The 20,135-nt window shown below is 39.1% G+C and overlaps 1 protein-coding gene across 11 annotated transcripts in view; it reads left to right on the top strand.

The window, feature by feature from the left end:
* Positions 1–20,135, top strand: part of DLG2 (discs large MAGUK scaffold protein 2) — a 1,818,644-nt gene that overhangs the window by 1,711,200 nt on the left and 87,309 nt on the right. For all 11 annotated transcript variants that reach the window (XM_078156955.1, XM_020993659.2, XM_078156957.1 and 8 more), the window contains one exon: positions 13,341–13,517. In XM_078156955.1, the coding sequence (XP_078013081.1) occupies positions 13,341–13,517 (177 nt within the window). The remainder of the gene's footprint in view (positions 1–13,340; positions 13,518–20,135) is intronic.

Here is a 20,135-nt window from a genome sequence, read left to right as displayed (position 1 = left end):
CTACTTAACTGTAGTGAAAATTTCTGCTTTTTTTTCCACCAGAAAACATCCTAGGCACTCAATAAGCATCTTTTGAGATGCTTTAAAAAAAGCAAGTACATAAAGAAAAAGTCATGGATAAATCTTCTTTCTATACTCTAGCAAATGCTAATGTAAGATTTTTCACATCCATTTGAGAATGAACTTCTAAGAGATTGAGTTTGTCCAAGACCACTTTATTTCAGGAACAAAAGCTAAAAATACAAGAGAAACCCCTGTCTCAAAAGATTACTAGAGGTTTTCCTTAATATTCTCTTTGGAAATATGTAGCCGTGGTGGCAAAGAATTGGAAATTGAGAGGATGCCCATCAATTGGGGAATGGCTGAGCAAGTTTTGGTATATGAATGTAATGGAATACTACTACTGTGCTATAAGAAATGATGAACAGGCTGACTTCAGAAAAACCTGGAAGGACTTATATGGTCTGATGCTGAGTGAAGTGAGCAGAACCAAGAGGACTCTGTATACAATAACAGCCACGTTATGCGATGACTAATATTGTTAAACTGAACCCTTCTCAGCATTACAAGGACATAAGACATCTCCAGAGGCCTCGGGACAGAAAATGCTGTCCACATCCAAAGAAAGAACTATGGAAGTCAAATCGCTATCACTTATTTTTACCTTCTGTTGAGTTTTATTTCATCTTTCTGATGGTTCCTCCTATTGGTTTTAATTTTTACTTACAACTTCACTAATGTGAAAATATGTTTAATAGTAATATAAATGTAAAGCCTATATCAGATTGTGCAGCGTCTTGGGGAGGATGGGGGGGAGGAAGGGGGAGAAAAATTTTCAACTCGAAAGCATATGAAAGTGATTGTTGACAAATCAATAAATTAATAAAATTGGAAAAAAATATAAATAAATAAATAAATAAGGAAATATGTAGCCTGACTTTTTTAAAAAACAGCATTTTCAGGCCTAATTAAATGAAGAATTGGAAGGATTTCAGGAAAGCCATTGAGAAGATGGAGTGCATTCAAAAGAGAGTGACCAGGATGGTGAGATAGGCAGCTGAGGGACACATTGGATGGAGCGCTGGCCCTAGAGTAAGGAAGACCTGAGTTCAAATCCAGCTTTTGACATTTACTAGATGTGTGACCCTGGACAACTCACTTAATCCTGTTTGCCTCAGTTTTCTCATCTGTAAAACAAGCTGGAGAAGGAAATGGCAAGCCATTCCAATATCTTTGTCAAGAAAACCCCAAATGGGGTCACAAAAAGTTGGACACAACTGAAACAACTGAACAAATTTAAAAAATCAGGATGGTGAGAGTCAGTTGAAGCTGTTTGTGCCTGAAATGTTGCAACATAGGCAAATGCGATAGTTGTCTTTTATAGAAGGTGAATTGGACATGTTCTGCTTACCCCTCAGGGCAAGACTAGGAGTAGTAAGTGCAAGTTGTAGTGATGCAGATTTAAGCTCAGTTTAAGTAAGCAATTCCTAACAATTAGAGCTGTCTGAAAATGTAATGTGCTTCCTCGGGAATGCATGAGCTCCCTGTCACTGGATTTCTTCAGATGCAGACAGGACAACTAACTGTTGAAGATGAATGGTTCAGGTAGATCTTGGGCACTCTACAACCTCTCCAAGCTCCTTTCTAGCTCTGAAATCCTGTGATTCTAAGATGCTAGAACAGCGAAAGAATGAAAGGTAAAAGTACTTGAGTCTATCTGTATCTTAACAGTAGGGCTCAAGATGACTTGATAGTACACACAACTTCCCCGAGCCCTATGTAATTATCGCAGGAGGGATGCTCTGATTGCTCACTTGATTACTGTTTGGTATCCCACTCTTATCTTCCCCTGCACTCAGCATGCCTTAGGAGAGTTTCCTTCAGACAGTTCTGGCTTTTCAGCTGGTTTGTTTTTTTTCTATACAGAGAAGTCTTATTAAAACACCATTTGGGACCATGTGGGTTTCCCTTTATCCTACTCCTCCCACCTCCTCAAATTATAGAGATGCTCCAATCAACTTCAGTACTTTCCAGGATGACTTGCTTCTTTGGGGATATCTGGATTTCACATGGGCTATTTATTCCAAGATCAAGATTATAGGATTTATAGCTAGAAGAAACCATAGCCACTGTGCTAAGTACTTTACAAATATTATTTCATCTGATCCTCACAACACTGGGAGGTACATGCTGTTACCATTCCCATTTTACAGATGAGGAAACTGAAGCAAACATATTAAGTGATATGTATCAAGAGATTGTCTAGTGCAATTATCACATTCAAATCCTGCCTCAGATGCTAAATGTGTGACTCTTTAACCTTCACTGTGACCCTTAATAAGTCACTTAACCTCTCTCATCCTCAGTTTCCTCATCTGTTAAACAATGCTAATAGCACCTGCCTTACAGAGTTGTGAGAATCAAGTGAGATATGGTAAAGTCTTTTGCAAACTTTAAAATACTTTATAAATGTGAGCTATTATTTATCATCATCATCATCAACATCATCATTTTACAAACAATGAAACTGAGGCACAGAGAGATTTGCCAAAAGTGACAACCTATAATAAGTAGAAAAGTCAGAATTCAAACCCAGGAACTCTAAGTCTAAATACATCGGCTCTGGTACCTAACACAAGATCCTAGAATTGCATAATCACAGAGTTGAGAAGGGAACTGGGCCTACCATTTACTAAAAGAGTCACTTGAGTTCTCTGAGTTTCCATTTCCTCATCTGTAATGATGGGGACATGGGGATGGAGTGCTTACCTTATTCATAGGACTGCGAGGGAACAAAATGAAATATTCTAAGAAAAACACTGTGTCAGCTCTTATTGTTTTGCATTGATTCATTAAGTCACATTTGCGTGGTCATCCAGTGGCCTTTGCTCATATTACCCTCCCTGTACGCTTTGGGTTCTAGACAATGTAGACTGCTTAGTGTCTGCCTCTCTTTTCTGTCCTATGCTTTCCTGTCTCACCTGTGCATGGAATGCCCCATGCTCACTCCCTTCCCTTGAAAAGTCCATTTCACCCAGCTCCCATGCTCACATGCCACCTCTTCCATAATGTCTTCCTTCTTCCCCACTTCAATTCAAGTCTGTTCAAAGACTTGGGACATGGGAGGAGTGCTTCATCAAACTGACATCTGCTAAAATATATTTGACAGCTTTCAAAAAAGACCATTTTTCTCTTTTTGTGTCAAGGAAAGATAAATGAATTAATTGTAGAATTCTGGAATTTCTGAGTGGGAAGGGACCTCAATTTCCTCCACTGTGAAACAGAGAGGTTGTGAGCAACAAGGGAGGTAATGTGTGTAAAGCACTATATAAGTGGTAGCTATTATCATTACTACCAGGGTGACCCTCTTTGGGCCTCCATTTCCTCTTCTCTAAAGTGAGTAGATTAGAGCAGATCATCCCAAGCATCCTTCCAGAGAGAAATCCTATGTTGCTAAGAATCGTACCCCATCGATGCAACAGTGTGAAAATGTGATTAACAAAAGTATCGGTAACAACTCAAAATAACCACCCCGGGGAACCTCAGCATCTGCACCCTTCCTGCCTCAGTTGGATAAAAAGCTTCATTTAAGTTGTGTCCACTTGGACACAGTGACAGAGAGTAGTATTGACTTTCACTGCCTCAATGCAAGCCTTGTCTCTTTCTCCTGCTGTTCAGGAATCTGTGTGGTGGGATTTCAGATGTGCTGGCTCCAGGTGCCTGTGGAGATAGGAGGAGTTGGGGGCTGGAGGTGTCCTCCCTGGTTGTCAAGGAAACCAAGGCCTTAGCTAACCTATAGAGGTCCAAGGCATAAAACCAAGTTACATATTGGTACTTATTATCAGTAGAACTTGAGGCTGGTAGGAAGCATTGGGTATGGTGATCAGAGTCAGAGGACCAGGGTCCAAATCGCAAGTTGACTACTGAATACCTGTGTGATTTGGGGCAAACGTCCTAGCAATTAGAGGCATCCAAGAGTGGAATGGGGCCACCTCAAGAGAATAGTGGGCTCCCCATCAATGAAGGTCTGCTTTTCAGGTGTGCATTGGACTAGATGACCTTTAAGAAGCTTTTCTGTTCTCAGAACCTGTCATCTCTCCCAAAGCCTGCTCAGTTGAATGAGGAATCCATGAAATAACATCCGCGAGGAGTGCTTAACCAATTTTTACTTTTGTAATAATAACTGCTTGTGTTCATGCAATGATTTTTGGTTTAAAAATTGCTGTGCTCTCCCTAGTGCTGTCAGGCAGGTGCCATTCCCAAGGCAGCCCAATCAGAATGAAAGCCTTGCTCATGTACATTGACGCTTGCCTTTTTGTGCCTTGCTCTTGAGGTCATTGGAGAGAGGTGTTATAGGCTTCTGATGCTTTTCTTTGCCATTTTTCTTCAGCATTTGAACGTTAATACTCCCTGGTTCTGCCCTTCCTCTAAGTGTCAGAGAGAAGAGAAGAGGCTTCTTTGGCCTCTAAATTAGGGAGTCATCTTGTCAGAGTGGCTAGTGTTAAAGTTGAAGTTAGGAAGGTATGTGTTCAAATCTTACCTTGGACACAGAAGAGGCTTGTGGCCAGAGGGAAGTCATTTAACATCTCTGAGTCTCAGTTCATCTGTAAAATGGATTTAACAGAATACCATTGCGAGAATCAAGGGAAATCATGTTTGTTATTCACTGTGCAAACTTTAAACTACCACATAAATGTCAGAGGCTATTAGTGTTATTTATGTTGTTATAACCCCATCTTAAAAAAAAAAGGCAAAGATCTGTGATTTCATTAGTATAAAGAACTCTGTAGTTCTTTAGTGAGGAAACTCCCTCTGTTACTAACAGTACTGATACTCAGAGTTAGAATCTTATAGAACTGTCTGTGCACTGAGAGTTCAAGAGACTTGTCCAGGGTCACACAGCCAGTATGTGTCAGAGGCAGCGCATGAACCTGGACCTTCTTCACTACAAGATTAGTCTTCTATCCACCATGCCATGCTGCCTGTCAGAGTCTCATTACTTGGTGAATCTCTCAAATTATATTGCACAAATGGGCACATTTGAAAATGCCTTGGGAAGAACATATTAATGGTACTTTGTAAAAGATGGTGTGATAAATGAGCACACAAAGAAAATTAAAAACCGATTAAAGGCTTTTTAAAAATTAGATGAGGGCAGCCCTAAATGTAAGATTCCATCATTATGCTAACAGAGACATTTGAAATACACTAGCTGCTCAAAGGTAAGGAGTCTGAATCTGTGTAGCTTCATGTGAATCTGTTGGGAGGGGGTTTATAATAGAAATCAGGCAAACACTTTCTTGGGAAAGGGTCTTTTGTTCTGCTAATTACCCTACAGAAGACTGAAGTTGCCGGAGATAGGAAAAGGGAGGCTATTTTAACTCCTGAAGGGGCCTCTGAGACCATCTGTCTGAGGGATCAGTGCCAGACATAATCAGGAAGAGCTAGATTCAGCTTGTGTGTGCCTCAGATGTTTAATCATCGAGTGGCCATGGAGAAAAGAAGAAAAAGGAAGGGGAATAGCATTAATATAGTGCCTACTATGTGTCAGGCACTGTGCTAAACATTAGCTTTTACAAATACTATCTCATTTGATCCTCACAACAACCCTATGAGGTAGATACTATTATTATCCCCATTTTACAGTTCACTGTTGAAGAAATTGAGACAAACAAGTTAAATGACTTGCCTAGGATCACACAGTTAGTAAGTATCTAAGGCCAGATTTGAACTCAGGTCTTCCTGACTCCAGCCCAGAGCTCTCTTTCCACTGTACCACCAGCCCAGCATGTCCTTAGCCTCCCTGAGACCTAATGTCCTCATCTGAAAACATGATGATTTATAATAGCCTACCTTATAGTATACTGGAAATGAAATAATACATATAAAGTGTTTGGCAAATCTTAAAGTGCTGTATGAAAATGAATGCTTATTATTGTCATTATTATTATTATTATTATATCCCCTTTTAACAACCCAATTCAGCTAGCATTTATTAAGTCCCTATTGTGTAACAGGTATGATGCTAAATTCTGGGTATATAAAGATGAAAATGAAAGTTATCTGCCCTCAGGGACTTTTATTCTTGGGTAGGCAGAATAATAATGTACATGGAAAATTAAATTCAAAATATATAAAAGTAATTACCAGGGAAAGGGCAAAAGTCCATATGAAAGGCAATTTGTTAACAGTAAACAGGGGGCGACAGAGGGTACACTGGAGCAACAATGTAAAATAGACAGGAAAACTGGAGAGAGGAGGCTGCCATGAATGGCAGGGAGGGAGCATAGAGTTCCTTGACCATTAGGAAGGAACAAGAACTCAAGAATTGCCCTTCCACCTTTCCCCTTCCATTCTGGCCATCAGTGCAGGGCTTTCCTTATCATCACTACCTAGCCCCAAAGACAGAATCTACTTAGAATTATTGTAAAATAAAGTTATTTGTCTAAGGTCACATGAAACCAACCCAAGTCTGCAATTTCCCAGTCATCCCCAAAATTTATGAGTTTAATTCAGTAGGCTTGTCCAATGTGCATAGCACTGTACTGGACTATAGGGAGTTAGTTACAAGATATAAAACAAAAGCTCAGGGAATTCAGTCACAGTTATAACTGCCAAGTCACTGATAAATGAGAAAAAGAGTAGGGGTATCTAGTAACTTCTTTTCCTCACTCTATTTCTCTTATGGGCTCATAACACCTCAGGAAATAAATTTGAAAAAGAAAAAAAAACCTTGTTATACATATATGTATATATATGAAATCCATCTTCCCATAAATTGTTAGCATCTAGGTCTATCATGCCTACCCTGATACTACTTTCCTAACCCTAATATTTTATTTATTTAATGGCTCTTACTAGGAACTCGGTGTATCAGTATGATATTTAAAAAATATCAGCCTTTAGCCTTGGCTACCAACAACCAGCATAGAGGGAAAATCACTGACCCCATCAGACAATCTGTCCCAGATACATTCTTCCTAACTGTGTGACTTTGGACAAACCACAGAACTTTTCTGAGCCTCAGCTGCCTAACTGATAGGTTCAAACAATTAGTGCTGTAAGGGAACTTAGAGATTCTCTAGTTGAGCCCCCTCATCTTACAGATGTAGACTCTGAGACCTAAACAAATCAATCAGCCTTTGTCCAAGGTCTCACAAGTTGGAAACAGAATGCTTCCAAGTCACGTCCAGATTCTCTAACTCCAAATCAAGGCCTTTCCACTACAACTTCTATAAAAAGGAAAATAAAAAATCCTTGATACTGAAGGGCGGCGTTGCCTAGGAATTAGAGACACGGCCCTCTAATTGTAGGTTCAAATCCTTCCTCTGACAGATATCGGGTATGTGATCCTAAACCAGCGATTTAACCTCTCAATACCTCACACTATGTGCATGCCTCCTCATTGAATGAAATAGAATTAGGAAAAAGGTTTCAGTTAAGTTGGAAGAGGTAAATTATAGTAATAATATTTATAATGTAATGTGATATATAATGCAATACAATATAATATAATATTTGTTTAGTTGTTTTCAGCTGGGTCTGACTCTTTGTGACCCCATTTGGGGTTTTCTTGACAAAGATCCTGGAGTGGTTTGCCATTTCCTTCTCTGGCTCATTTTACAGGTGAGGAAACTGAGGCAAAGATTAAGTGACTTGCCCAGGGTCACGCAGCTAGTAAATGTCTGAAGGCAGATTATAGCTCAAGAAGATGAGTTTTCCTGACTCCAGGTCTGGCACTCTATCTACTGCCCTGATAAGATGTGATTTGTGATATGATATGATATGATATGATATGATATGATATGATATGATATGATATGATATGATACAGTAGCGAGCATTTATATAGCACTTTAAGGTTTGCAAAACACTCTATAAATATTATCTCATGTTATTCTCAAAACAATCCTGGGACATAGGTGCTAATTATTATCTCCAGTTTTCAAATAAGGAAGCTAAGGCAGACAGAGTTTAAGTGGCTTTCCCAGGGCCATGCAGCTAGTAAACTTTCTAGGCTAGGTTTCAACCCTTCCTGACTCCAGGCCTAGTGTTCCATCCAGTGTCACCTACATATGCAAATGTAATAATTTTACCAGCAAGCCATCTTCCATACAATGCATTTACCCCAGCAATGGCTACAGCAATTGAGGGTCATTTCACAATCTCGTAGCTGAGTTTTTGTCAAAATAAACATGGAAGACTCCTCCGTGTTTGTCATATTCTTCAGTTACATCATCTTTGATCTCTGTGTCCCAGACAAATTCATCTTCTCTTTGAGGCTGAAAAATAGTGGACAATTGGAAGCTCTGTAGTAGAGAAAGGTGCCTTTGGCCTAAAGGAGGAAGTTGTTCACTGGGAGCTTCCTAAAGAGATCAGGTGTCTGTGGTTTTTTCTTTAATGGAGAATTCTACCTCATTACCCAGTTGTGAAGATCAAATGGAAGGATGGGTGTAAAAGCATTAGTTAGTTGTCACCATCTTTGTTCTTTTGTTTTTGCACCTCATATGGTGCATCACACATAGTGTGTGTGCACAAAAGTGTGTTAAATTAATATATGCATGAATGAATAAGGAACAGAAATATAATTTATCATTCTTCTAATTAAAACAACTGTAACTGTTATCTGCCAAAGAACCCCCAGTGAAAATTGCAACCACAAATAATAAAGTTAACCATTGTATGGTGATATCTCTGTGCAGAAGAGCTCAGTCCTGGCTTAACCATTAATTTCCTATGTGATCTTGGGTTAGTCCCTTCACCTCACCTTCAATTTTCTCCTCTATAAAACTGGAGGGTTGGACCAGGTGATTTCTAAAGTTTCTTCTAGCTCTGTTGTCCTATGATACCTTGGTTCTAGGATTACTTCTCATTTAAATAGTGTATGTCCTATAAATACATAATTGTTTGCATGTTTTCTCTTCCGTTGGAGTGAGAGCTCCTTTAAGGCAGGGATTGTGTCTTTGCTTTTCTTCATTTCTTGAGTGTTTAGCACAGTCCCTGGCACATAGTAGGTGCTTAGTAACTGCTTGTTGATTAATTGATGCCACATTACTTCGATCCTGTTCTTTCATCCTTGGATAGAGTGTATGACTGAAGGAATTTTGTTCCAAGCATATTAATTTTTTCTACAGCTATTTTTAGCTATAAAGAAGCTGTCATCAGCTCTTTCTTGTTACCATGACAACAATTGTGACAGCTATTTATTTTTTTTAAAAAAATACTTAGTCTTCAATGTTTTTAGATAAAATATGTTCTACAAATCCAGGAAATTGCATGCAGAGAGGTTTGGCATCAGTGAATGAGTCAAATTAGAACAAAGTAGTGGTGAAAGCTCCCTCCTGAGAGAGAGGCCAGAGATTATTTTTGTATGTATGATGACTTTGGGAGTGAACAAATGGCCCAGGAGGAAGCCAGAAAGTTAGTGGATTCCAGTGTTTCAGTTCTAACAGGCATAAAAATGGCACATGTAAGTTCATCACTTTGGACATTTGGGGGATATGTGTTTTCTCATGTCTACTAATGATGGACTTGAATGAATGAATGAATGAATGAATGAATGAATGAATGAATGAACTGATAAATTGACAAGCTTGAACACATCCAGAGGAGGGCAACCAGAATGGATAGGGAAACTCACAGTCATGCCATGAAGTTCAATTGAAAGAATTTGGAATACTTAGCCTAAAGGAGTGAAGACTTGGGAGCAACATGATAGTTGAAGGTTTGTGATTTTAATTCAGATCAAAACACTTGTTTATTGACCGCTATGATCATGGTTCTGTGCTTTAGGTAGAAGGATTAAAAATGGCTCTTATCTTACCCTCAAGGAGCTCATGTTATATTAGAATCATGTGAAAAGGGGATTTATTCTGCCTGACCCTCGAGAGCAGAATGAGAACCAATGGGTAGAAAACACAAGGAGATAGATTTGGGATGAATATTCGAAGGAATTTTCTAATACTTAGAGCTGCTCAAAATTAGACTGCCTTTTTAGGTACCGAGGTCCTGATTAGTTGAGGCTGTATGACCACTCCTCTGGAATATTGTAGAGATAATTCATGTTCTATCTAACGGTTAGTTGGCTAGCCTCTGACATTCCTTCCAATGAAAAAAAAGTTAATATTCTGTATTTCACAGAATCATAAAGTCTTCTCCTCTCTAGGCTTCAGTTTTTGTTTGTTTCTTTGTTTGTTTTTAGATTGTAGTATTTAGAAAAGAACCTTAAAGATCATATAGCCCAGAGGTTCTTCATCTTTTTTTTTTTAATGATGTCATGGACCCTGTTGGCAATCTGCTAAAGCTTGTGAGCTCTTGAAATACATAAAATAACATACATAGGATTGCAAAGGAAACAAACTGTATTGAAATGTAGTTATCAAAAAAAAAATTAACCCAGTTCACAGTTCTAGGTTAAGAACCCATGATAATGTCAAGTCCCTTGATTTTACAGTGACTACAACTGATCCATAGAATATAAATGACCCACCCAAGGTCATGCAGTCATAAGTAGCATTCCTGGGATTCAAATCCAATTTCCTCATGTATAAAATGAGGCAGTTTACCCAAATGATCTCCAAAACTCTTCCTAGTTTTGTGGTGTTCTCTTCTAGGTTTATGATTCTGAGGTAGGTAAAGTACAGCAAAAGTATCTGGCAACCAAAAAGCACACTCAATGCAAACCATTCTAATTTCAGCTGTTTTTTGCAATTAGTCACCTCTGCATAGCGGGTCTTCTTTGGGCAGCAGTGTGCATTGTCTCCTCAGGGATAGTATGCCCAAACAAGGGCTGCAGTACTCACTGTCTAGAATGTAAGCTCACCACTTTCATTGGCCAGCCCAACTCTTAGACCTCACGTTCTTCGAGGACAAGGCCCAGATTTGTTTTTCAATCCATGTCTCAAGAGCTTGGTTCAATGCCATAAACCCTGGGGATGCTCCATCAATAATTCTTAACTGCCAAACTCTGCAAGCCATGAGGAACCTAGGCTGAAACTGACAAAATGGTCTTCTTGGGATCAGAAATAGACACAGTCCTATTGTAGACTCCATGCAATCCCAAAATAATTGACTAGGTTTTCCTTGAGCACATATGCTGTAGGCTATCAATAATAACAATAATAACAGTCATAGTAATAACAAAGTCAATTAGCTCACTCCATATTTATTGCCCTTACTTCATACAAAGCACTGTGTTTGTTGAATGAGATAAAGATTTAGAGTCAGATTTTGTTGGTGTTGCATCATTTTCAGTTGTATGCATAGCTATTCAGTCTGTTGCTGGGTCCCTATAAGTGAAACCTTTCCAGCCCATTCCTACCCCAGTGGAATAGACTTTAAGATTCCAGGGTCTCCTTCATGCCATAATAAGTCATTGAAGTGAGATTTAGTCAGAAGAAATGGCGTTGTCATCTTATATTAGAGACAACCAGTCGATGGTCACTTTGGAGTCATGAAGACCTGAGTCTGAATCTTGCTTCAATATACTTACTGACTATTTGACCTGCTCACTTAACCTATTTCAGCCTCAGTTTCCCCATCTGTAAATTGAGGATAATAATAGTTCCTTACCTTATAGGGTTGTTGTAAGGATCAAATTGGATAATATATATAAAGTACTTGTAAACTTTAGAACACTATATAAATGCCAGGGATAAGAATAATTATTGTTACTATTTCAGACTGCCCTTCAAATGAGGAAAATTTCAAATATTTGTTTCTGAAGGGAAACAGGAACACTCTCCAGGTTTCTTCCCAAAGTTCTCCTTTGTTTCAATGTTCTTTCAATTCTTCTGATTATACCAACAATAATAATGAACACTTATACAGGGTGTCCCAAAAGTCTTAGTGCAATTTAAATTTAATCTCTTTGTACTTAAAATGGCACTAACCCTTTTGTAATATTCTAACACTAGAAGATTTGCAAAGCTCTTTAACATGTAATATCTCATTTGATTTTACAACAACACCATGAGATAGGTCTATTCAATATTCTTAGGGGCAGCTAGGTGGTGCAATGGATAGAGCACTGGCCCTGAAGTCAGGAGGACCTGAGTTCAAATCTGGCCTCAGACCAAACACTTGATACTTACTAGCTGTGTGACCCTGGGTGAGTCACTTAACCCCAATTGCCTTTAAAAAAAAAAGAAAAGAAAATATTTCAAAAAACGTTTCAATATTCTTATACCCTTTTCACAATTTGTTTAAATATTTCATTTCCCCTCAATTTCATGTAAAAATCAATTTTTAACATTCCCTGGTTTTTTTTAAGTTTTTAGTTCCAAATTCTGTCTCTCTCTTCCCTCCACTTTTCTGAAACTTTGAGCAGTCTGATATAGGTTCTTATACCCTTTTTAAAGAAAGTTTCCATCCCTTTTAACACTTCTCCTCTGATCATATCCCATCAAGAAGAGTGTTCCCTTAGCAGGAGCCAGTAAGAGGCAGGGAGAGACCTAGAATTGAGGCACAGAGTGTGAGTAATAGAGACAAATAGAAAGGAATAAATCTCCAACAGGTTGTTGAGGCTGTCTAGCACTTCACAAGAAACAAGGACCAATAAACCATATGTAATGATCCCTCTGGGCACATATTGACAGACAACTACATAGTAACTTTATCCGTGTTTTATTATATTTTTATTTATGTTGTTAAATATTTACCAATTATGTTTTCATCTGGTTCAGCAGCACTCTATAATCTTGTGGGCTATGTATTTGACACATCTGGTCTAGCAAAACTGAGAATCCTCTATTTATGAAGCCATAGAATTTACATTTTGTATATATTGACATCATGCAGTACTAAGTTTTATGTAGGTACTTGGTAAATATTTAGCAATCGATGGATTGGGGACAAAGTGGATAGAGTGCTGGGCCTGAAGCTAGGAAGACTCCTCTTCCTGAGTTCAAATCTGGCCTCAGACTCTCACTAGCTATGTGACCCTGGACAAGTCACTTAACCCTGCTTGCCTCAGTTTCTTCATCTACCAAATGAAGAGGAGAAGGAAATAGCAAACTGCTCCAGTCTTTGCTAAGAAAACCCCAAATGAGGTCACAAAGAGTGTGACATGACTGAAAATGAATGAACAACAACAAGGATTGAATGTGCAAAGAGTGCTGGGATTGGGCATGAACGATCCAATTTCAAGCCTAATAATTGACACTGGTGGCGTGACTTTGGTTGTTAAACTCTCTAAATATCAGCTTACCTATCTAAAAATGAAATAGTTCTTAGTATAATTGCTTTGTAGGGGTATTATGAAGACCAAGTGAAATTGTGTATACAGAATGCTTTCTAACCATAGTTATGTGTCCTTTTGAACTTCTTTCTTTCCTCTTCAGAGCCATGTTTGACTATGACAAGAGCAAAGATAGCGGACTCCCAAGTCAAGGACTGAGCTTCAAATATGGTGACATTCTCCATGTTATCAATGCTTCTGATGATGAGTGGTGGCAAGCCCGAAGGGTGACTCTAGAGGGAGACAGTGAGGAGATGGGTGTCATCCCCAGCAAAAGGAGGTAATGATTGCTTGCTCTTCTGATTTCATAGCATGTGATCTGTAGCTTTTATGGGATGGATGAAAGAGAGAAATACAGAGACGTCAAGAAAGACAAAGACAGATGGAAAGACATCTAAAAAGACAGAGGGTCACAGAGATGGAGACAGAGATAGAAACGAGAAGACGGAAGTAGGAGAAAGAAATGGAGGAAGAAAAAGAGAGAAATAAAGAAAAAAGAAAGAGAGAGGGGGAGGAAGGGAGAGAGAGAGAGAGAGAGAGAGAGAGAGAGAGAGAGAGAGAGAGAGAGAGAGAGAGAGAGAGAGAGAGAGAATTTCCAAAATAAACCAGTTTAATCTGAGAATTCATCCAAGAGGAAATTGCCAGCCCAGACAGGTGACACCAATTAAATTTTCCCTTTCTGCATACATTATGGTTTCAATGAAAATTTGTGACTATGAGCTCATGTTCTCACAAGACACCAAACGATAAACAAACAGTCTGCTTAGATTGTCTTGCTGTTTGTGCCTTTTGGAGCAGTTTCATTTACTCCAATGCATGTATTTCAGAACAAACTTGTCAGTGTATACAGGTTACTAACTCTCCTAGAACCCTGAAAAGCCCATCAGAGACATAGCAAGTACACCAGGCAATCTTTTAGAAGATTCAAGGTCGCAGCAGCCCATGCCAGCAAATCAATAAATTAACATGGATTTATCAAGCACCTACTATATGCCAAGCATTCTTCTAGGCAGTGCACAATAATGAAACCATTCCTGCTCTCAAAGAGTTTAGTTACATTCTATTGGGTAAATAATGTACACACATATAAGTAAATACAAAATAGTTATTTGAGGGGGAGGGTCATTGGCCACTTGGTGGATCTAGGAAGGCTTCACGTAAGAGGTGGTGCTGGGCCATTTCCAATTATCATAATCTATATCTGGCCATTGGATCCAGATGGCTCTGGAGGAGAAAGTGAGGCTAGTAACTTTGCATAGCCCTGCCTCACTCAATCCAGTTCACTTGCAAGTCATGGGACATCTTCCTAATGTCATGATCCTCTTCGAGACTGAAGGACAAACCACAGCAATGTAGGAGGTGGCTTTTAAGCCGAACTTTGAGGGAAGATCGGGATTTTAAGGTGGTGAGGAGGGAATATATTCCAGGCACATGAGACACCTTATGCAAAGGCACAGAGATGAAAGATGGAGTACTGTTTATTTAGGATCCTGATGTTTTGTGTATGTGTATGATGTTACCAAACACTGGTGGAAAAAATCTAAAATTTCACCAGAAACCCAGATGTTTTCTCTAGAGGATGCCGATTATAGCTGGCTATGCATAAATACCAACCTTTTGGGAATTAGTCTTCCTCTCATTTTCATTCTCATCTTTGGCATTGTGTAGACACAGCCAGAGCTATTAACAGGGTGAGTTTTCCTCCCCTCATGTCATCCTTGGCCAAAAATTTGAGAAGCCAAGAAAAAGCTCTAGATTAGAATAAGGATTCTTAATCTAGGCTCTGTGAATTTTTTTTAAAAATTGATAATTGTATTTCAATTTAATTGTTTTCTTTTGTCATCTTATGTATTTTATGCATTTAGCAAAAAACATGAATCTAAAAAGGGGTCCAGATGCTTCACCAGAGTGACAGAGGGGCCCAAGACACTATAAAAGATAAGAAATCCTCTCCTGTGGGCAGTTAATTGACTTGCTTTCTGGCTCTTGGGTCTCTTAACTTCACGTGAAAGAAGTTTTCCTCTCAGGGAATGTCTTTCTTAGTATCTAGTCACTGTGCAAGGACCAGAAATTGTTGGACCATACCTTAGAAAACCAATGAAATGGAAGTCAGGGGTGATGTTGTTTCAAATAATCAGCTTAAAAAGCTATTTTTATATTTTCAGAACACTACCAGGCCATTTCCCCATCCATAACAAATTGATTTCCAAAATGTCTTTAAATAGATTATTCACGTACCCAAGCAGTGCAGGACTTCTTGCTGCATGGAAGGTCATACCAGGATTTAAATAAAATAAGCCCAGATTTGAGGAGTTATGAATTAGATGCAAGATCAGACTTCAAACTCATCAGCTCCAGAGAAGGCTGGGCCATGGGTTCTGTGCTTCTTCTTGCCACCTTTATTTTGGCCATGTGAACAGAGGTAGAATGAGGAGAAAGATTTACCTGCCCTGTTTTGTCTGTTTTCTTTAGAAACAATAGTGCGATAGTGTAGGAAGAATATTGGGTTAAAAGACTGGAAGGCTTCTAGCCCTGACTCAGCCACTAATGAGGCGTGTGATCTGAAGCAAGTCTCTGAACCTGTCTAAGCCTCAATTTCTTCCTTTAAAATGATGAAGTTGGAAGATCTCCATAGGATTTACAACAGAGAGGAGCTTTAGGTTGTAGGGTCATGGAATCATAGATTCAGGGCTGGAAGGAAACTTGGAAGCTGTCTTAGAGGTTAGCTAATGCAACAGGCTCATTTTACAGAGAAAGAAACTGAGTCTCAAACAGTAGTAAGTCACAGAGTCAAGATTCAAACCTAACTCCTTTGTGATCTGACTTCAAGATCATAAAGGAGTTAGGTTTGAATCTTGACTCTGTGACTTACTACCTGTGTAACCTTTAGCAAATCACTTAACCTGTTTGAGACTCAGTTTCTCTGTATGATGCATCTTGAAAGAAAGAGTCAGGAAGAGAGGGAGAGAAGAAGAAAGGAAAAAATGAAGGAGAGATAAGGAAGGAAGGAGAGATAAGGAAGGAAGGAGGGAGGGAAGGAAGGAAGGAAGGAAGGAAGGAAGGAAGGAAGGAAGGAAGGAAGGAAGGAAGGAAGGAAGGAAGGAAGGAAGGAAGGAAGGAAGGAAGGAGAGAGGGAAGGAGGGAGGGAGGAATATTAGCTTTATTGTCTGGGGCCAGAGATTTGTGTATCTCTGAATATCAGGCACTGAGATTTTTCTCCTGCCTTTTGGGAGTTAGACTCTAAGGGCATAAGAGAGGTATCAAGGAAGTGATAAGATGATCATCATTTCATGGCAGCATGGGTCTTGTCACTTTTTCTCCTCCCAAGCATTCCAAGATTAGCCATAAATGTTAGGATGGAAAAATACAGTATCTTAGCCTAACACACTAAAATCAAAGATGAGCTTCTTGCCATAAGGAACAGTGAGGAAAGAAAGATTTAACTCAGATCTCACATATGCTACAGACTTAGAATAAAGTACTGGGTACCAACTAAAGACATCTGGGGTCATAACACATTAGAATGTAACTTCCTTGAGGGAAGAGCCTGCCTTTTTTTGGGGGGGGGTATTCCCAGAACCTAGTGGAGTGTCATGCCACATAAAAGGCACTTAACACATGTTGGCTGAATTGTTCGATTGGGTCAAGGTGCCTCACCAATAAACAATACAATTGGAGCAAACCATTCTAAACATTCTCCCTTTGGTTTTCTCTTAAGGAAGTATGGCATAAGAGTGTCAGAGGATATGGGTTCATATCCCAGCTCTGTTATTGTGTATTATTGGGTAAGTCTCTTAACTCTGAGACTCTACATTTATAAAATTAAGGATTAGAATAGATGCCCTCCAATGTCCCTTCCATCTCTGAACTCTATGAGAGCTCTTAGTGGTCAAAACATGAGCTGAAGAAATACGAGAATATAAATTTGAGATTTAGTTCCTTTATTGAATTTCTCCATGATTTTTCTTCAGCTGGGAAATGCAGAGTAATGGTGAGGCTATACCCAACCTCACAAATGTTGCTGTGACAATACATAAGTCAACTCTGGGAGTTGACCTCTGGACATTTTGTATGGAAATTTATATATAAGTATAAAATCATTAGTTCTCTACTAGGTACCTTGCAATATGCTAATGGAACTCCCTTCAGTGTATATTCGTGTTCACATACAATCCTATACTGGTGTTAAAAATGTTGATTTCACAAGTACAAGATGGCAGACACATGGCTAGATAGCAGTTTATTTGAAAGATTTTAGTGCACTGCATGTTTTAAATGAGTTAGTAATGTCATATGGTGGTCAAAAAAGCTAATACGATCTTGGCCTACAAGAAAAGAGACACAGCATCTAAGACCAGGGAAAAGGCAGTCCCAGAATACTCTGCCCTAATGTGGCACTTCTAGTGTGTTGTGTTTATTCAAAGGCATTAAATTACAAGAAGGACAGCATCCAGAGGAGGGTGATCTGGAGAGGGGCAAGCTTTGAGTCCCTGCCACTTGAGAATGGCATGAAGGAACTGGAAACATTTAGCTTGTATAGGAGAAGATGTCAAGGAGACTCAGTAGCCAGCTTCTTGTGTTTGAAGGACTGGCATACAAAAGCAGGATTGTACCTGTCCTACTTGATCCCAGAGGGCAGAACTAGAATTTACAGAGAGGCGAATTTAGGATTCCCTTAGGGAGAGACTTGCTAAGAATCAGAGCTCTCCAAAAGTGGAATGGGCTTCCTGCGGAGGTAGTGGGTTTTCCCTCAGAGAGGATCTCCAAGCAAACACCAGATGACCACTCATCACGTGTCTTGTAGAGAGGTTCTTGTCCAGGTGCAGATTGGATAAGATGATCTCTGAGATGCCTTCCGATTTGGAGATGCTTTAATTCTGTGAAATATTTGTCGAGGGTCTCTGGGCTGTATGGCTTTATCCTTCATCCCTGCATATTCTTTGAGGAGCAATCACCCTCAAACTAGCAATACCACGAATAACACTTTGTACTCACAGGGCCTCTTTTCTCTGAAGAGCTCTCAGCCGTTTTCTGAGTGAAATCATATTCCAACTGCCTAAGATGATCATTGTCCAGCTGTCTGATTTACCATTTCTCTAACTTCTTGGATGAGGGCTGCTTTTAGCAGGCACAGTAAAGCTGGATCAGGGAAAATGAATTTGGAATTGTAAATCAAATTTCAGTATTCATTTCTGTTTTATTTTATGATGGATTCAGTAGACCAGAAAAAGCCAGAATTTATAACTGAGAAAGAATTATGGTCCAATTTTCTCCTGGGAATCTGGCTAAGTTTCAAGTTCTTGAGTCTTATTGATTAAATGGGGTTTGAAAACAATTTGTCTTTAGACTTTTTCCATGGATGCCCTTTTCCTGGGTTAATATCTTCTTTACAAATGGGATACAATCATTTAATTCCATCTTTAGGATCTGAAGATCACAGATAAGGATAAATCTCTGTAATGACACCATTGGTTTGCAGGATTATACATTTAGAGTTGAAGGGGCCTTAGAGAGCATCTAACATTCTCATTTTACCGATTAAGAAATTGAGGCCCAGACACGTTGAATGACTTACCCAGAGCCACGCAGATACTAAGCAGTAATTCTGTGAACCCAGATTCTCTAACTAAAAAGCTCTATCCCTATACATTTCCTTTCTAACCCCCTGTTATTAATAGGTCCTTTACCCTTCAGAGCTGGTTCCATGATCCATGTCTTCTTGGGAATGACAAATGATATTTATGCATAACTGGCAAGATCCCAGATGAGTAATATTAGCACAGCATTGAAAGTTTGCTTTTCAAGTAACCCTATAGAGCAGAGAGAAGTAATGACTCTGTTGGCAAAATGATGTCCCATGCCAGCTACCCACCCCCACCCCATCCCCCACCATATATCTGAACTGAGCCCAAAGGAGCAGATGGGAAGTAGAAAAGCAGGCAGAGGGAAACAGTTGGGCCTATTAAGTCATGGCCATTTCCAAATCTCTGGAGGCTCCAGTTGTCAGAATATATTCCTCATATTTTTCAGTCCTATTTCTCGTTTTAGCATTTTGGCCAGGATTATATGTAGAGAGAATTTTTGCTAAAAATGAACTAATTAAATGCTTTATTCCAAACAAAACAATGGAAGTACACTAGTCTTTCTCAGACACTAAATCTGTTTTGAGGATCCATCCCTTCCTTAGAATAGAATTAGCTCAATTCAATTTAGTTCAATCCCATAAACATTTTTTTAAATTAGTTGGTTGGCTGTTGTCCTTCATTTTCAAAGAGGACCAAAGTGACATTACTATGTTGGGGTCAAGGTACAATATGTCTAACCATGGCTGATCTTTCTAATATGAGCTCAGAAGGCTCTACCACAGGTTGGGCACAAATAGTCCATGTGAATGTTTGGAATGAATATTTGACTCTATATCATTACCACAGATAGAAAGATGATAATATATTACAGGCTGCTTTAAGATTTGCAGTGCACTTTCTTCCCAACAGCTTTAAGGTTATGAACCACAGGGAGGCTAGGTGACAGAGAAGCTGGGGAATGTCTAAGGTATGATTAGAGCCCAGATTTTTGCTACTTACAAGGACAGGATTTTCTCTCCTATGGTACCATTCATCATAGGATAGAGTCATAAATTAAAATCTGAAGGACACCTTAAAGAATATCTAATGCACTATGTTCATTTTGCAGATTAATTAGTCCACCTTTAATAAATGCCTATGACATTCCAAACTCTGCTAAGCACTGAGATCAAAAGACAAAAGTGAAACAGTTTCTGACCTCAGGGAGCTTACATTCCAATAAAGGAGAGAGCATGCAAATATATAGGGAAATATGAGGAAACTGAGGCCCACAGAGGTTAAGTAACTTGCCAAAGATCACACTAGTAGTAAGC

This window comes from Phascolarctos cinereus, unplaced genomic scaffold, assembly GCF_003287225.1.
Source record: "Phascolarctos cinereus isolate Bilbo 61053 unplaced genomic scaffold, phaCin_HiC Scaffold_726;HRSCAF=1367, whole genome shotgun sequence".
Lineage (NCBI taxonomy): Eukaryota > Metazoa > Chordata > Mammalia > Diprotodontia > Phascolarctidae > Phascolarctos > Phascolarctos cinereus.
Note: the sequence above shows the minus strand (reverse complement) of the source record. Positions and strands in the feature narration are given on the sequence as shown.